At 37.1% G+C, this 15,350-nt stretch overlaps 1 protein-coding gene across 1 annotated transcript in view; it reads left to right on the forward strand.

The window, feature by feature from the left end:
• Window positions 1–70: 70 nt before the first annotated feature.
• The window catches only part of LOC140056820 (uncharacterized), a 30,450-nt gene continuing 15,170 nt past the window's right edge, over window positions 71–15,350 (forward strand). The window contains exons 1-35 of the mRNA XM_072102303.1: window positions 71–552; window positions 667–834; window positions 983–1,093; window positions 1,227–1,409; window positions 1,791–2,006; window positions 2,324–2,605; window positions 2,804–3,043; window positions 3,408–3,674; window positions 3,884–4,063; window positions 4,257–4,364; window positions 4,522–4,791; window positions 4,959–5,168; window positions 5,278–5,577; window positions 5,787–6,125; window positions 6,272–6,433; window positions 6,736–6,945; window positions 7,226–7,405; window positions 7,561–7,833; window positions 8,043–8,177; window positions 8,460–8,684; window positions 8,985–9,116; window positions 9,349–9,510; window positions 9,644–9,766; window positions 9,921–10,089; window positions 10,247–10,614; window positions 10,887–11,108; window positions 11,444–11,697; window positions 11,806–12,026; window positions 12,319–12,542; window positions 12,759–12,905; window positions 13,178–13,342; window positions 13,496–13,822; window positions 14,075–14,183; window positions 14,505–14,773; window positions 14,915–15,070. Of these exons, the coding sequence (XP_071958404.1) occupies window positions 234–552; window positions 667–834; window positions 983–1,093; window positions 1,227–1,409; window positions 1,791–2,006; window positions 2,324–2,605; window positions 2,804–3,043; window positions 3,408–3,674; window positions 3,884–4,063; window positions 4,257–4,364; window positions 4,522–4,791; window positions 4,959–5,168; window positions 5,278–5,577; window positions 5,787–6,125; window positions 6,272–6,433; window positions 6,736–6,945; window positions 7,226–7,405; window positions 7,561–7,833; window positions 8,043–8,177; window positions 8,460–8,684; window positions 8,985–9,116; window positions 9,349–9,510; window positions 9,644–9,766; window positions 9,921–10,089; window positions 10,247–10,614; window positions 10,887–11,108; window positions 11,444–11,697; window positions 11,806–12,026; window positions 12,319–12,542; window positions 12,759–12,905; window positions 13,178–13,342; window positions 13,496–13,822; window positions 14,075–14,183; window positions 14,505–14,773; window positions 14,915–15,070 (7,426 nt within the window). The 5' untranslated portion in view covers window positions 71–233. The remainder of the gene's footprint in view (window positions 553–666; window positions 835–982; window positions 1,094–1,226; window positions 1,410–1,790; window positions 2,007–2,323; window positions 2,606–2,803; window positions 3,044–3,407; window positions 3,675–3,883; window positions 4,064–4,256; window positions 4,365–4,521; window positions 4,792–4,958; window positions 5,169–5,277; window positions 5,578–5,786; window positions 6,126–6,271; window positions 6,434–6,735; window positions 6,946–7,225; window positions 7,406–7,560; window positions 7,834–8,042; window positions 8,178–8,459; window positions 8,685–8,984; window positions 9,117–9,348; window positions 9,511–9,643; window positions 9,767–9,920; window positions 10,090–10,246; window positions 10,615–10,886; window positions 11,109–11,443; window positions 11,698–11,805; window positions 12,027–12,318; window positions 12,543–12,758; window positions 12,906–13,177; window positions 13,343–13,495; window positions 13,823–14,074; window positions 14,184–14,504; window positions 14,774–14,914; window positions 15,071–15,350) is intronic.

Here is a 15,350-nt window from a genome sequence, read left to right on the forward strand (position 1 = left end):
CAAAATCTATAAATACATGTTTGTTAGTTTGTATTATGTAATATTTCTATTAATTTGAATGATATTTCTGCTTTTACCCTGTTTTAAAAGATGAGTGTAATCCAGGCTTCTTCTGTATAGCAGGAGCTGACAACAGCTCACCCACTGATGGCAACACTGGTGATGAGTGCCCACCTGGACACTATTGTATCCTAGGTAGCAGTGCAGCAGCCCCATGTGATGACGGGTTCTACATGAACCACACTCGTGCTAGTGCTTGTGACATTTGTCCTGTCCGCCATTACTGCGTCGACTCATGTGTAACACCGACTCTATGTCCAGAGGGTAACTTCTGTCCCTCTGGTACAGGATTTGTCAACGAGTCATGTCCAATTGGAACGTATGGACCTGTAACAGGCTTGGCTGATTCGTCAGAATGTACAGAGTGTGACCCAGGAATGTTTTGTAGTGATACAGGACGTACTGTTGTCTCCGGCCCTTGTTCACCTGGCTACTATTGTCTAATTGGAGTTAACACACCTGCTCCAGACAACAACAATACCGGAATTGGAGGTAATTTTTAATAATAATTTATTATAATAATAAATATTATTTTAATATCTATATTTTAGTAAATGACTAAAAGTTTTTTAGTAAATATTAAGAACTATCTTTATTATTTTCTAGGCCCCTGCCCTGAGGGTACATACTGTCCTGGAGCAACGCCAGAGCCTATTGGATGTCCTAATGGTACCTTTAATGACCTGGTACGTCAAGCTGAATGCCAAGCTTGTCAGGCTGGCTACTATTGTATTGCTAACTCAACAACCTACATCAACACACCTTGTTGGAAAGGTAGGTATTTGCTTTATTATTTTCATTAAGTGGCTTATAGTAAGAACAAACAAGACTAACAAGCAAAACATTGTTGTATATCCTTTTTTATTGCTACAGTATGTGTAATTTAATTTACTCTTTCATTATTTTTTGTTTGATATTTTAGGTTACTACTGTCCTCAAGGCACAGGCTACCCTACACAGTATGCATGCCCTGCTGGTACTTTCAACAACAAGACCCTTGCAGATGACATCTTTGATTGTCTCCCCTGTCCAGGTGAGTGTGAAGGCACACCTCTGTTATAATTATAATAATAATTACTGGAAGTCAGATTTTTCTCAGGTTATTATGATATATTTAATTCAGTATGACATTTGAAAGAAATACATAATTGATTTTTTATCACCAGCTGGTGAATATTGTGAGGGTGATGGTCTTCCTGAACCGAGTGGTGACTGTGCACCAGGATGGTACTGTTCTGGTGGTTCTTATAGCAGTAAACCAACACCATATGTTAACGACACCAATGAGTACTCTGCTACTGAATGTCCAATCTACTCAAGAAATGAAACTGGAGGAATTTGTACCCCAGGTAAATATTGCCGAACATTCTTTTTCCACCACACGACTCTACAGCTGTGTAATAATGAATCATTTCCATTTTTATAGTGTAATTGCAACAATCATTGCTCATAGCGCTGTGGACTTGGATGTTACACTTTTTAACACATGCTTCTCCCTAATGCGTGGTTCCCACTAGAGACGCAACACAGCGACGTAACGCAACGTAAGGGATTTGACCAATCACAAGTGAACTTTATTTGAACTGTCGCTTGTCACTGATAACTCGCTTGAGTTTAAGGGTCATGTCAGTGCTGCCAATAGCGCTCTCTCTTCTGTCCACCGTGGCTGTGTGAACTAGTACACTCAAACAAATTCTAATGAGATAAAAATAAATGTATAAATGTTTCAGGTACCTACTGTCCTGAAGGTTCTGACCGGCCTGTTCCATGTTCACTTGGTCAGTTCTGTGGTAACTATGCCTTATCAACTCCAAGCGGTGATTGCTTAGCAGGCTTCTTTTGTAATGGTAGTGCCGAAGTTCATGATCCTGTCGCTTGTATCACAGGCCATTACTGTCCAAAGGGTACAGTGGTACAGGAGCCTTGCCCACCAGGCACCTTCTCAGGTAAGTAAATTTAAGAGTAATTTCATCCTTCATTAGTGATCATGTCAAAATTGTATTCTACTGCAGTACTACTACTTTTGATATACTCTGTAACCTGATTATGCAATTTAGGTTTATACACCACACTGTCAAAAATCATACGTTATTGCAGTAAAACATGGAAGGAACCTTTATAATTATTTGTGTGTTTCCTATTGTGAGAAAGTCATTAGATAATAAATAATAGATATATATCAAAGATAATAAATCATTAAACACATTCACATTCCTTGTGAGTGTCATTTCAATAATAATTGTATTTACTATGTTTAATGTAGGAACTGAACAAAATGTAAACATTACTGACTGTTTGCCATGTACCGGTGGATCTTATTGCGAAGGTTATGGACTGTCATCTCCCACCAACCTCTGCGCACCAGGCTACTTTTGTCCAGAAGGTCAAGACACCTATGAACCAACTGACCTTGCCTGTAGTCCTGGTCATTTCTGTGAGCTAGGTAGCTGGAACCAAACTGGATGTCCAAGTGGCTGGTACCAGCCTGACTGGGGACGACATGATTGTGACCCTTGCCCTGCTGGTTCATATTGTAAAGCATTTGGTAAGTTTTTTTTTCCAAAAGTTATAATTTTTTTTTTAAATCTTTATTTTAATCTTTTCTTATTGCCATGGCAATTTAATTTCAATTTCATTTCTAAGTTAAACAAATATATAATCCATGACATACTTATATTTTGTTCTTTAAATATTAATTTCAGTTAGGTAAAACAAATAAATTGTTTTTTTCTTTTATTTGCAGGAGACTATGAGTTATTGGATGCCGAAAACATCACTGAAAGTGGAAACTTTAGTGGCCGTTACCGTAGTTACAGAGGAGTTTCCGTGCCTACCATTTGCCCAGCTGGTTCCTACTGTCCAGAAAAGACTCAATTTGGCACCGAGTTCTTATGTCCTGAAGGTACATACAGTAACAAGACAGAACTTCACAATGAAACACAATGTACACCTTGTGAGCCTGGCATGTACTGCCCTGGAGAAGGTAAGTAAAGATGGTAGTCTTGTGGAAAGTATCTATTAATATAAATTAATTAATTAAATAATATTAATTAAACTTAATTTAACAGAAATAAAAAATATTAAGATTAATGATAGGTAATAACTTATAAAAGGTAAAGAATATGAGAGTATATAACAAACTACCAAAAAAGTGAAGCAATTATGATTCCATATTTCAAACTAATAAAATATTTGTTTATCATCAGTAATAAATAACATTTACAATGTAAAATATAGGTACTAGGAGTGAGTGAGATAGGCAATCTATTGACCAATCAAATTAATCAAATAAACAAACAATAAACTAATCAATAATAATTTATATTTTTTTTTTATAAAATATTCAGGAAACACCCAACCATTTGATGAATGTTCAGCTGGATTTTACTGTACACAAGGTGCCTCTAGTGCCACACCCACAGATGGAACAACAGGCGATGAATGCCCTGAGGGTCTTTACTGTCTCACTGGCAGTATTGTAGGCCAAGGTTGCCCCAAGGGCACCTTTAGTAACCAGCTAGGCTTGATGGATGCAAGTGAATGCTGGAACTGTACTGCAGGATACTATTGTGCATCGACTGGACTCACTGTGGAAACTGGAACTTGTTGGGCTGGTAAAATTTTATTGTTGTTTGTGGCTCTACCAGTGATGTAACCGCTTACTGGCTAAATCCAGGTACCCAGAGCTTAAGGGGCCCAAGTACATGACTAGGGACCTTATCCCCCCACACTATGCCACTGGATGCAATGAATTATATTATTTAATAAGAGTAAAAAGATTTAAACTGTTAATATTTTAAACATTCTCTTCCATTAAATTTAGGTTTCTATTGTTCCGGGTCATCTGAAGAACCTGCACCTGTTGCCCAATCATATGGTGATGTCTGCTGGGCTGGATACTACTGTCCCAATGGTACAGACATCCCTGATCCTTGTCCACCTGGTACATTCTCTGATGTCCCAGGACTACCTGACAGAGAGTCGTGTACAGATTGCAGCCCAGGTATTCATTAAACTATTAGTATTTTAACATAATGAAACTAAAGCTTGGTTGTAAAATCTGAAATGCTTTTTACTCAATCCCAGAAAATCATTGTGAGGTCAATCTCTGCCATTATTTTTGCAAACTTTTTCAATGTTATGACCTCATATGTCCACTGTTATCTCATGTTATTTATTTATATTGTGTTTTGTAGGCTATTATTGTGAGACTGGAGGAAAGACCAACGTAACCGGTAAATGTGATGAAGGTTTCTACTGCGTCAAAGCGTCAAACAACAGCGCACCTTTGGATGGCATTACAGGTGAGTAATATTCACTCCAAATCGTCCATTTTGTGAGATCCCTATCTAACTCATACCAACACTACTGTTATTTTGTGTATTTTACTATAAGGAATATATATTTATTTCAGAAACTAAGAAAGACCAAATATTGTATGTCAATGATTTTCTTTTTTAGGTGATATTTGTTGGGCCGGCCATTACTGTGAGGAAGGATCAAGTATTCCAATTGCCTGTCCAAATGGTACATTTATGAATCACACTGGAGCATCGGAATGTGACATTTGCCCAGAGGGTCGGTACTGTATCTATGGAGATCAGGCTTTACCATGTCCACAGGGCTACTACTGTCCAGAGGGTACTGGTTATGATTACCAAATGTGTCCCTCTGGTATGTTTGGTTCAAGAACTGGATTGGTTGCTGAAGAATTTTGCACTCCATGCACAGGTAAGTCAAAGAAAAATGTTTGGAAGAAAACAAAATGCTTAAACCAGGTGTGTTTGCGTAGATTAGTTGCATTAAAATTTAAATTTAAATATCAAAAGAAATTTGAAAATTTTATTGGCTTCAGTGTCTTGACACAAATAGTATAATAGATGCTATATGTTTTTCAGGTGGTTACTATTGCGAAACACCAGGTTCACCTGAACCAGATGGCAACTGCTCAGCAGGCTACTACTGCGATTCGGGTGTAGACATGTCTACTCCAACACACAATGATGGACATAAGGGTACAGGGGGTGTGTGTCCAGTCGGTAGCTACTGTCCTAAGGGCACTGTTATACCCTTTGAATGTGAAGCTGGTACTTACACAGACAGTGAAGGTATATATCCTTACATTCCTACTTTTATTAAAAGTATTAAAAACAGCCTTACCTATGTCTATGTCTGCCAATAATATATAAACATGCTATTGTTTATATTTTCTAATAGGTCAAAGTTCATGCAATTCATGTCTAGCTGGATTTTACTGCCCAACCAATACAAGTGACCCCTTGGACTTTCCATGTCCGGTTGGTAGCTATTGTCCAACTGGTACAACTTATCCATATGAGTACCCATGTCCAGAGGGTTCTTATAATGGACTGGAAGAGCAGCAAAATATATCATCATGTGACCTTTGTCCTCCTGGAATGTATTGTCAAGGTGAAGGGCTTGAGCGACCTACTGGAAACTGTAGTGCTGGTTGGTTCTGTACAGGAGGTGCCTGGGATTCTATGCCGTCTCCACCTGGTAAGAGCAAACACCATTTACATCATTTTTATATGGATTTATTTTGTTAAAAAACCATCTTTTCAGATAAAAATATTCCCACTTTAGTTTATATCTACAGTATTTGAATACTAATTGAATATTCATAAAACACTAAACATTAACACACAATATACTAAATGAAATTTTATTTACGTATTCTAACAATTTTATGTTTTAACTATTTGTAGGAAATGCTACAATAATATCAGACTGCACATGCCCAGCTGTCAACTACACCGGAAACATATGCCCACCAGGAACTTATTGTCCATCAGGTTCTCCAGCTCCAATTGACTGCGACTACGGACAGTACTGTGACAATTATGGGCTACCTGCCCCAACAGATGACTGCATTGCTGGTTTCTATTGCCCTAGAGGACAAAATCGACCGGATCCACCTGGGTTTACTTGCCCAGTAGGTTACTATTGCTTACAGGGTTCAGGATGGCCTAGTGCTTGCCCTAATGGTACATTTAGTAACACAACACAGAATACAGAGGAGCTTAATTGTGAAGCTTGTACTCCAGGTACTTTTAATTGTTGTTAATTTGGTTACCAGTGCTTAAAATGAGTGCGTATCTCTATTAATATAGAAGTGTAAAGCGTTGGAAGAATTAGAAGTATAGAGGATTAAATACAATTTGATTTACAACAAAATCTTAATATTATTTAGGCAAATATTGTGCTGGTGAACACCTTTCCAAACCATCCAGTGACTGTATGGAAGGCTACTATTGCCCCGGAGGTCAGAGTGAGAGGGCACCATCTGAATACATTTGTCCAAAAGGATTCGCTTGTCCTGAGGGAAGCTCAACACCTCAATTATGTCCAAGAGGTATGCATGAATTTTATAAATACATTCCTTTTCTTGTTATGTTGAACATGTGACAAAAATTGTGATTTGCCCATATATGGACATGATGATGTAATATCAATACCATATTTGGGAATACCACTACCATATTTGTGCACATCACACTCTTTTTTTATTAAACTAGTTTGATAGTTTAGACAGAGCTTTAGGCCTACTCATTTTTTCTCTTGAGTAAAATATATAAACAATGTACGTAACAGGAACTGTAATGAAGAACTTATTTATGTACTATACTTTATTCTCATCAATTTTACTTAATTCAGGAACCTTCCAGTCAGAAGAAGAGCAGGCAGAATGTGATATCTGTCCATTAGGAAAATATTGTGATCCATACGAACTTGGAAATGTGACTGGTGTTATTGTACCAGTAGATTGCATTCCAGGGCATTTCTGTCCCAATGGAACGGAGTATGCCGAACAGAATAAATGTCCTGTTGGAACATACTCAAACAAGACTAACTTAGACAATGCAGGTAAGTATGCATGCTTAAATGCGGTCTACAGTCTACAAAATTATTCATAAGACAACTTTGTATGTAATATAGGTTTACATTGTTAGCTTGAGAGGGTGTATATATATAGACTTTATTTGTTCACAAGACTAATTTATAACAGCACAACTCGTTCAATCAACATTGATTGTTTTTGCACAAGTTCGTGATATTACACAAATAGTGTATTTCTTTGTTATTGTAAGGTTGGCAAGAACACATGATAAAACAGTATATTATTGATATTTTGGTATTTATGCAGGAAAATGTACATCGTGTGATGCTGGCTGGTACTGTGATGAGGAAGGCCTTACTGAACCTAAAGCTAAATGCCAGGCTGGATTCTACTGCACACTACGAGCAGAGGAACCTGCTCCTACTGATGGGGTTACAGGCGATATCTGCCCACAAGGAAAATATTGCGAAGAAGGCTCAATAACAGGTATATTGATGTATATAATTTAGTTAACAGAAATAATAACCACATTACATTTATGGTAATAATGTAAAGATATATCTCACACATAAGAATACCCATTTTAGATATTTATTATTATTTTATTTTTATGTGTAATTGAAACTATTGTGTTTATATAGGTGAAGATTGCCCTATTGGTCGGTATGGCAACCAGACAGGTTTACGCACAGCAACAGACTGCCCATTGTGTGATCCTGGGTGGTATTGTAACTCTCCTGGTCTGGAAGAACCATTTAGGTTTTGCTCTGCTGGACATTACTGTAAACTAGGTGCAACATCTCCTAACCCAACTAACGAAACATTTGGCTACTTGTGTCCAGTCGGTCACTACTGTCTTGAGGGGACACCGGTACCAGCCACCTGTGATGCTGGAACCTACAATCCATTGGAAGGTAACCTAACTCGTCCAAGATGACAAATATTGTTTATTCTATTATGATATTATTATTTTGCAATAATATATTTATCTTTGTGGCAATATAGTATAGCAATGTCTATTTATATCTATTAGTTCCTTTGATGTTAAATATTTTTAAATAACCTTAGAAACTGAGAATGCATGTTTAATTCGAACTATGAAATAAAAACTGCTTTCTTTCAGGTCAAGACGAAGCTGATGATTGTGAGAGTTGCGACGGTGGATTCTACTGTAAGTTTGAAGGTCAGGCAAACGTGACTGCTCAGTGTTATGCTGGATACTATTGTAGTGAGGGCGCTTCAGAACCAAATCCTGAGGGTAAGTTTATAACATATTCTTATTCTTTATTGCCAATCAACAACAAACAAACAACTACAAAGTAAGTGGCAAGAAACACAAAAGGGAACTAAACCCCTGTGAATCCTTTTACCAAGTAGCACATAAAAATAAAACTGTGGTAAAACAATATATACATATGTTTTCACCCACTTTTTGTTTAGTCTTCAGTTGTTTTTTAATGTTGAGTGTCACAGTTCATTTATGTACTACAGGAAGCTGCAAAATAGATGAATTGAACTCAACTATTATTTGTAATTTCAGATGATGTGACTGGAAACATCTGTCCTATTGGTCATTACTGTCCAATTGGAAGTGATCGTCCATTACCCTGCAACAATGCAACATACATGAATGACACCGGAGCGTCCGAATGTCTTGTGTGTCCAGAGGGATACATGTGTATCCATGGAGATGAACCTGATCCATGCCCAGCTGGATTCTTCTGTCCAGTTGGAACAGGTTATGACACTCAACCATGTCCCGAAGGTATGAAAATATTTATGTGAAATACTTCAAACTTTATTGAAAAAAAATGCTTTGTTTTGACCAAATGGCCTAGAATAACAGTCATCAGTCATGTATTGACACACAAGTACATTATGTCAAACTTAATTAAACCACTTGCATGTATTTTGTTTAATTTAATGCTAGTGTACTCTGTAAACAACAATGTTTGTATAAAATTCATTCATTCTCTTAAAGTTTAGTCATCTAGTTTTCTTTTAACATCTAAATATATCCAATGTAATGAATGTGTAGATACTGATGAGTTTATTGTTGTTTTAGGAACGTTTGGAGCATCAACATTGTTGTCAGAATCAATGGATTGTACTCGTTGTACTGGTGGTCACTATTGTCAATCACCTGGAATGGTTTCATTTACCGGCCAATGTGATGCTGGACATTATTGTACAGAAGGTAAGTTATATTTTTTCGCCATTTACAGTATTTATTACCCATACTATTTGAGATTTTAAACAAGTTTGGACGATGGTTATTTGCCTGTCTTCAAGGTTTAATTATTGTTTTACCTATTTTGTAGTTGTATGATAGTAGCATATTTCAGGTTGTTATAGTAGTACTTTGTTTGTAAAATGTAAAAAATTCTATTGATTAAGTTACACATTTGTTTTGTTTTTCTATTTTAAAGGTGTAAACATCAGAGCACCTAATGGTGCAAACAATACTGGAACAGGTGGAATATGTTCTGCTGGACATGAATGTCCAATTGGCACAGCTGTGGAAATTCCCTGCATTCCTGGTAGCTACACTCCCATGGAGCAAATGGAAGCATGTCTACCCTGCCCAGCAGGTGAGGAATATATTATAAATTAATATTTAAAATAATCAAATATTATTATATTATTAATGTAATAATTTAACCATTAACCATAATTAACCATTTAATTAATGTAGTAACCTTTGACATTTTACTTTATATACAGGAAAATACTGTGAGAATGCAACAGTAACACCGTTGGATTGTCCAGTGGGTCATTACTGTCCTGAAAGCACAGGATATGCTGACCAGTATCCATGTCCAGCAGGTTCTTATAATAATCTGACAGGTACGTTTTGTTTCACATGACTGTAAACATGGATAGTTTATGTCACATGAATACAGATACATTTTTCATCTGAGCTAGTGAAACTGAGATAACCGCAGCTGATTCATAGAGGGATTGAAAACAAACATTATGCATGATTGACTTTTTTTTACAGGTCAACCAAATTCCACCAACTGTGAATACTGTCCTCCTGGTATGTACTGCGAAGGCGCTGGATTAAGTGCGCCCTCTGGATGGTGCGATGAAGGATTTTACTGCAGCGGAGGCTCAAATTCCAAAAGACCATTTGATGTTGGTGTTTCTGTAGCCATTCCAACTCCAGGGTATGATCAATGTTACTCTTTACTGAAAACTTAGATATTATCTTAACTTTTTCTGTTAATAAGTTTGTTAATAACTCTAAACAATTGTGTTGGCTTAATATTTCATTAAATTTAAGATTATCTATTTAATTTGAAATTCACAATTTCGTTTTACAAGGTATGCATATGACAATGATACATGCCATCCACTGTATAACTGTGTGTGTCCTGACTTTGCTATGAGTACTGGCGGCTTATGTGGTCCTGGCTTTTACTGTCCTTATGGCTCTCCCCAACCACTCAACTGCCCTGGAGGTATGTACTGTGAAACACCAGGACTATCATCCCCAACTGGCAACTGTACTGCTGGCTGGTATTGCAACCATACCAGCTCAGAACCGGATCAGTACATCTGTCCTAGTGGCTACTATTGTCCAGATGGTACAGCTGTACCGATTGGTTGTCCATCTGGAACTTACAGTGGATCCGAAGGAAATAATGAGTTAGCAGATTGTTTAAATTGTACAGCTGGAAAATACTGCGAAGGTAAGAATGATTTTTTTTGTATAAATTTTTACTTTTAATTTTTCCATCAGAGACCATATCAAAATTATTGTACTGTAGTTACTGCAGTAACTATATCCTATTTACTCTTTTGTCTGTTTATGTGCTTTTTGTAAGTTATAAAAATAGATTTCTTACATGATGATGATCACTACCATATATTTTTTTGTCAAACTAATTTGATAGTGTAGACAGAATGATCTTTAGATACTTTAACTTCTGTGTATCAACTGAATAATTGTTACTTTTTTAAGGTGATGGAAACAGTGCACCTGATGCTGATTGTGCACCAGGATATTATTGTCCTGGAGGTCAAGACATTGGCACACCAACTGACCTTCAGTGTCCTGTTGGTCATTATTGTCCAGAGAGCTCTCATGAACCTATTGTATGTACAAATGGTACCTACCAACCTCTTATGACCATGAGTGATTGTGACCTTTGCCCTGAAGCATATTACTGTGATTCGAATGAAGGTATGTTTTACCTGAAAATGTATGAACAATTGTATTCCATGTGTATGTTCATTTATAAGAAAGCATGTATAAATACTAGTAGAGTTTCATTTACAGTTTTTGTTAGCTTTGTAAGTTTAGATACTTTGTATATTTGTGAACAAGAATACACAATACAATACAATTATTTATGTCTTTAGACACAAGGCCAAAGATTACCAATAGTAAATGAATTTCTGTCGTATCAGATGGGTTGCCATATATTTAGGCCTACTGTAAAACCTAACAATACAAAACCCAAGGAGAAAACAATTCAATCAATCAATATATCTTTTTATGTTTTTAATTTCTTCTAGTTGGACCGGTATCTAGCCCTACTGTTTGTCCACAAGGCTACTATTGCCCCGAAGGAACAGAGCTAGGAGAAACCAATCCATGCCCAGAAGGAACCTATGGTGATGACACAATGTACACTGAAGTTGATGATTGCAGAACGTGTACAGCAGGATACTACTGCGGAGAAGATGCACTTACAGCGCCTTCTGGTGAATGCTATGCTGGGTATTATTGTACAGGAGAGGCGTCATCAGCAACACCGTATGATGACATGGTAACGTTTATGTTTTTCAAATTGTTCAGAAAAACATTGAACATTGTATAGTAATTACATCAGGAGAAGTTTGATTACAAACCTATTGTTCTAATGTTCATCTTTTAGGTTGATGACACTAATAATTCAAGTTTTACTGGAAATGATGTATGTCCTATTGGCTTCTTTTGCCCAAATGGCACCTCATACCCAGAACCCTGCCCTTCTGGTACATTCTCACAAAATACACGTGTCACTCGTGAAGAGGACTGCGAGGAATGTCCACCAGGCCATTATTGCAATATGCAAGGTTTTGTGAAAGTTAGCCAAGCTCCTCTGTGTGACCCAGGGTAAGTTCATTATAAACACTTAAAGCTCTATCTACACTATCAAACTAGTTTGACAACAAAAAATAAGATGTGCCCAAATATGGTGGTGCTATGACATCATCATGTCTATATATGGGCACAGCACATGTTTTGTCACATAAAGTTTGATAGTGTAGACAGAGCTTTATAATAATAATTAGTGTTGTAAAGTTTATTAAACATAAAACATAAAGTATAATAATTTCTATCTGCTTGGGCTTTTGAACAAAAAAAGTTATTATATTTTCATGCACATGTGGAATCTATTCTATAGATATGTTTGTACTGGAGGCAGTACAACTCCAACCCCAGATACATCATCAGGTATGGGCTATCCTTGTCCAGTAGGTCACTACTGTCCAGCTGGAACAATCACAGAGTTAGGCTGCAATATAGGAACATACCAGCCTAGCATAGGACAAGATAATTGTACTGAATGTCCTGCAGGATTTATGTGTCCATACACAAACATGTCTGAGCCTCTACCTTGCAAATCAGGTAAGAATCTTATTATACTAACTTGAATGAATGCTTTGATTTGTTGTGCTTTAATCATCTAATTGATTATCTTGAATCTATTTTAACTGCATTTAGTTTTAGAGCATCTGCAAGGTGACAATTTTATCAAGAAAGTAGCGTACAATATGTTTTTCTTCTTTAAAACAAATCAAAGTGTTGGTCTTAGATATTCTAATCTACTGATTATTTTTCTAGGCCATTACTGCCCAGCAGGTGAACCAAGCCCTGTTGCTTGTCCAGAAGGCACGTTTAACAATGCTACTGGAGCAAGCATAGAAGAGGAGTGTATTGATTGTACATCTGGGATGTATTGTGAAGGAATTGGTAATAGCTATCCTACAGGTGAGATATCATAAGCTGTGTTCACACACACTTGTGTTAACCTCTGTCTAAACTATCAAACTTTGTGACAAAACAAATGTGAGATGTGCCCATATATGGACATGATGATGTCATATTACAAGCATATTGTTAGACCACATATGTTTGAACGCATTGGCAGAACACTTTAAACCTGCCATATTGCAAAAGCAAAAGAACTTTTCTGTAACCATACCTCATTCGTATAGAAATATTAAAAAAAATGTTGTTTTTTTTAATTTATTTTTTTCAAGGCCCTTGTATTGCTGGATACTATTGCTACAGAGGAGCATCTAATAAGGTACCAGCAGACAACCCTAACTATCCTGACAACGGGTTCTGTCCTCCTGGTTACTATTGTGAGGAAGGTACACCTACTCCTAAACCTTGCCCAATTGGGACACTCAGGAGTGTGCCACGTAAGTTTATTTTATCTATAGAATAGTATAATCTATTTGCATATGTGAATGTAAACATCACTGTAGATACTTTATTATTACTGAATGCTTCTCCATAGAATTTGAAGACAACATTATTTTTTTGTAAACCGCTTTTAATTTTACCTCATACAGAGGCTGAGGCAGTTGATGACTGTTACCCTTGCACTGGCGGCTACTACTGTGACACACCAGGTCGAACCAACTTCACAGACTACTGTTCAGCAGGCTTCTACTGCCCAGCTAATGAGACTGTTAGTAATCCCACACCACCGGAATTCAAATGCTGGGTTGGGCACTACTGTCCAGAAGGATCACCGGTTCCGCTTCCTTGCCCTGTGGGCAAGTACCAGCCCAATGAGGGTACAGATGAATGTATATCTTGTCAAGCTGGTTATTATTGTCAAAGTGCATTGGAACCTGACCCACAGCCTTGTCCTCCATACCACTACTGCCCTGAAGGTACTGTCTTATTTTTTTCTTTTTTTTTAGTAGTCATATTTATTTTATCTATTTTGATTCTTCATCATCGTAAGTTACCACAATCAACAAATTGATTATTACAAAACTAGGAGGCCTACTAGAAGGCCTACTTTTAAGTAGTAGCTGTGTGTGGCAGTGATTAATCTGTAATTTATTTCTTTGTTTTAATGAAGTTTCTCTTGTCTATTGTTATTGTTGATAAAATAATGTCATTATTTGTTATTTTGGCAGCTACTATGTTTCCAATATCCTGTCCTAATGGAACCTACACATATGATAATACAACAACTTTGAAAGAAGAATCCGAGTGCCTACCATGTGCAGCTGGTAAATTTTGCAGGTAAGTCAAGATGTTGAGAGCTGTGTTTTGGTAATAAACATCAGAGTAGCATGAGAAAGGCATGGGTTCGAGACCTGTCTGTGCCATATTACTTGAATGCTTGTCAAGGTACTTTACTTACTATTGCCTCATTGCCTTTAAAAGCAGTTAAAAGAGTAGGAGATCATCTCCCGGTGTGTTGATCATGAACCAACACGGAGAACAGTCTTGTACATCACCCAGTATAAAAGAATAGTTTATTTTACCTAATAGTAATACTGACTTTCTTGGAAGCCAAATGCAGAGAGCATCTATTGATTATGATTAATACTATTTCCACAGAGGAGGCAGAATCAGTGATAGCTGCTCAGCTGGTTATTTCTGTTTAAGTGGTAGTTATGAGTTTACACCAGATAACAACTCAACAAACCCAGACCAGGACCAATGTCCAGTCAATACCATGTGTGCCGGTCCGTGCCCAGCTGGCTACTACTGTCCTGAAGGAATTGAAGATCCAATTCCTTGTCCGAACATCACGCTGAGAGACACAGATGGAGCAAGTCAACGTTCAGAGTGTGTTGAGTGTCCAGCTGGTTCCATGTGTTTACAAGGTATTTGTGATAAAAACAAAAAGCATTCTGCCTGTCAAAGGTTGTCTCTCAGCCTCTATCACCAAATATGGTATTTAAAACAGAATGTTGTTATAATTTGTAGCCATAAAGGAAGTATTTCTGCTTTATTTTCATTTTTAGGAGACCCTATGGAGTACGGATGCCCATTGGGACATTACTGTGAACTAGGCATGGCACCTCAAGAGTGCCCTCTGTACCACTACAGAGATGATGAAGGTGCAGCGAGTGAAGGGGACTGCTACAATTGCCAGCCTGGTTACTTCTGCAATGAGACAGGTGAGAATCAGCAACAGATTTTTATTTAGATATATTTAAGTTTCATGTATTAAGCTCTATCTACACTATCAAACTTTATGGGACAAGAAAATTTGATGTCCCCATATATGGACACGATGACATATCACTAACATATATGGGCACATCACATTTTTTATCACATGAAATTTGATAGTGTAGACAGAGCTTTTATGTTGGTATCAGTATAATCCCACCTGCTACCTTTACAATTATTAAATGTGTAGATTAGTATTCAAAGATAAAATATGCTTATTGTATT

This window comes from Antedon mediterranea, chromosome 8 (assembly GCF_964355755.1).
Source record: "Antedon mediterranea chromosome 8, ecAntMedi1.1, whole genome shotgun sequence".
Lineage (NCBI taxonomy): Eukaryota > Metazoa > Echinodermata > Crinoidea > Comatulida > Antedonidae > Antedon > Antedon mediterranea.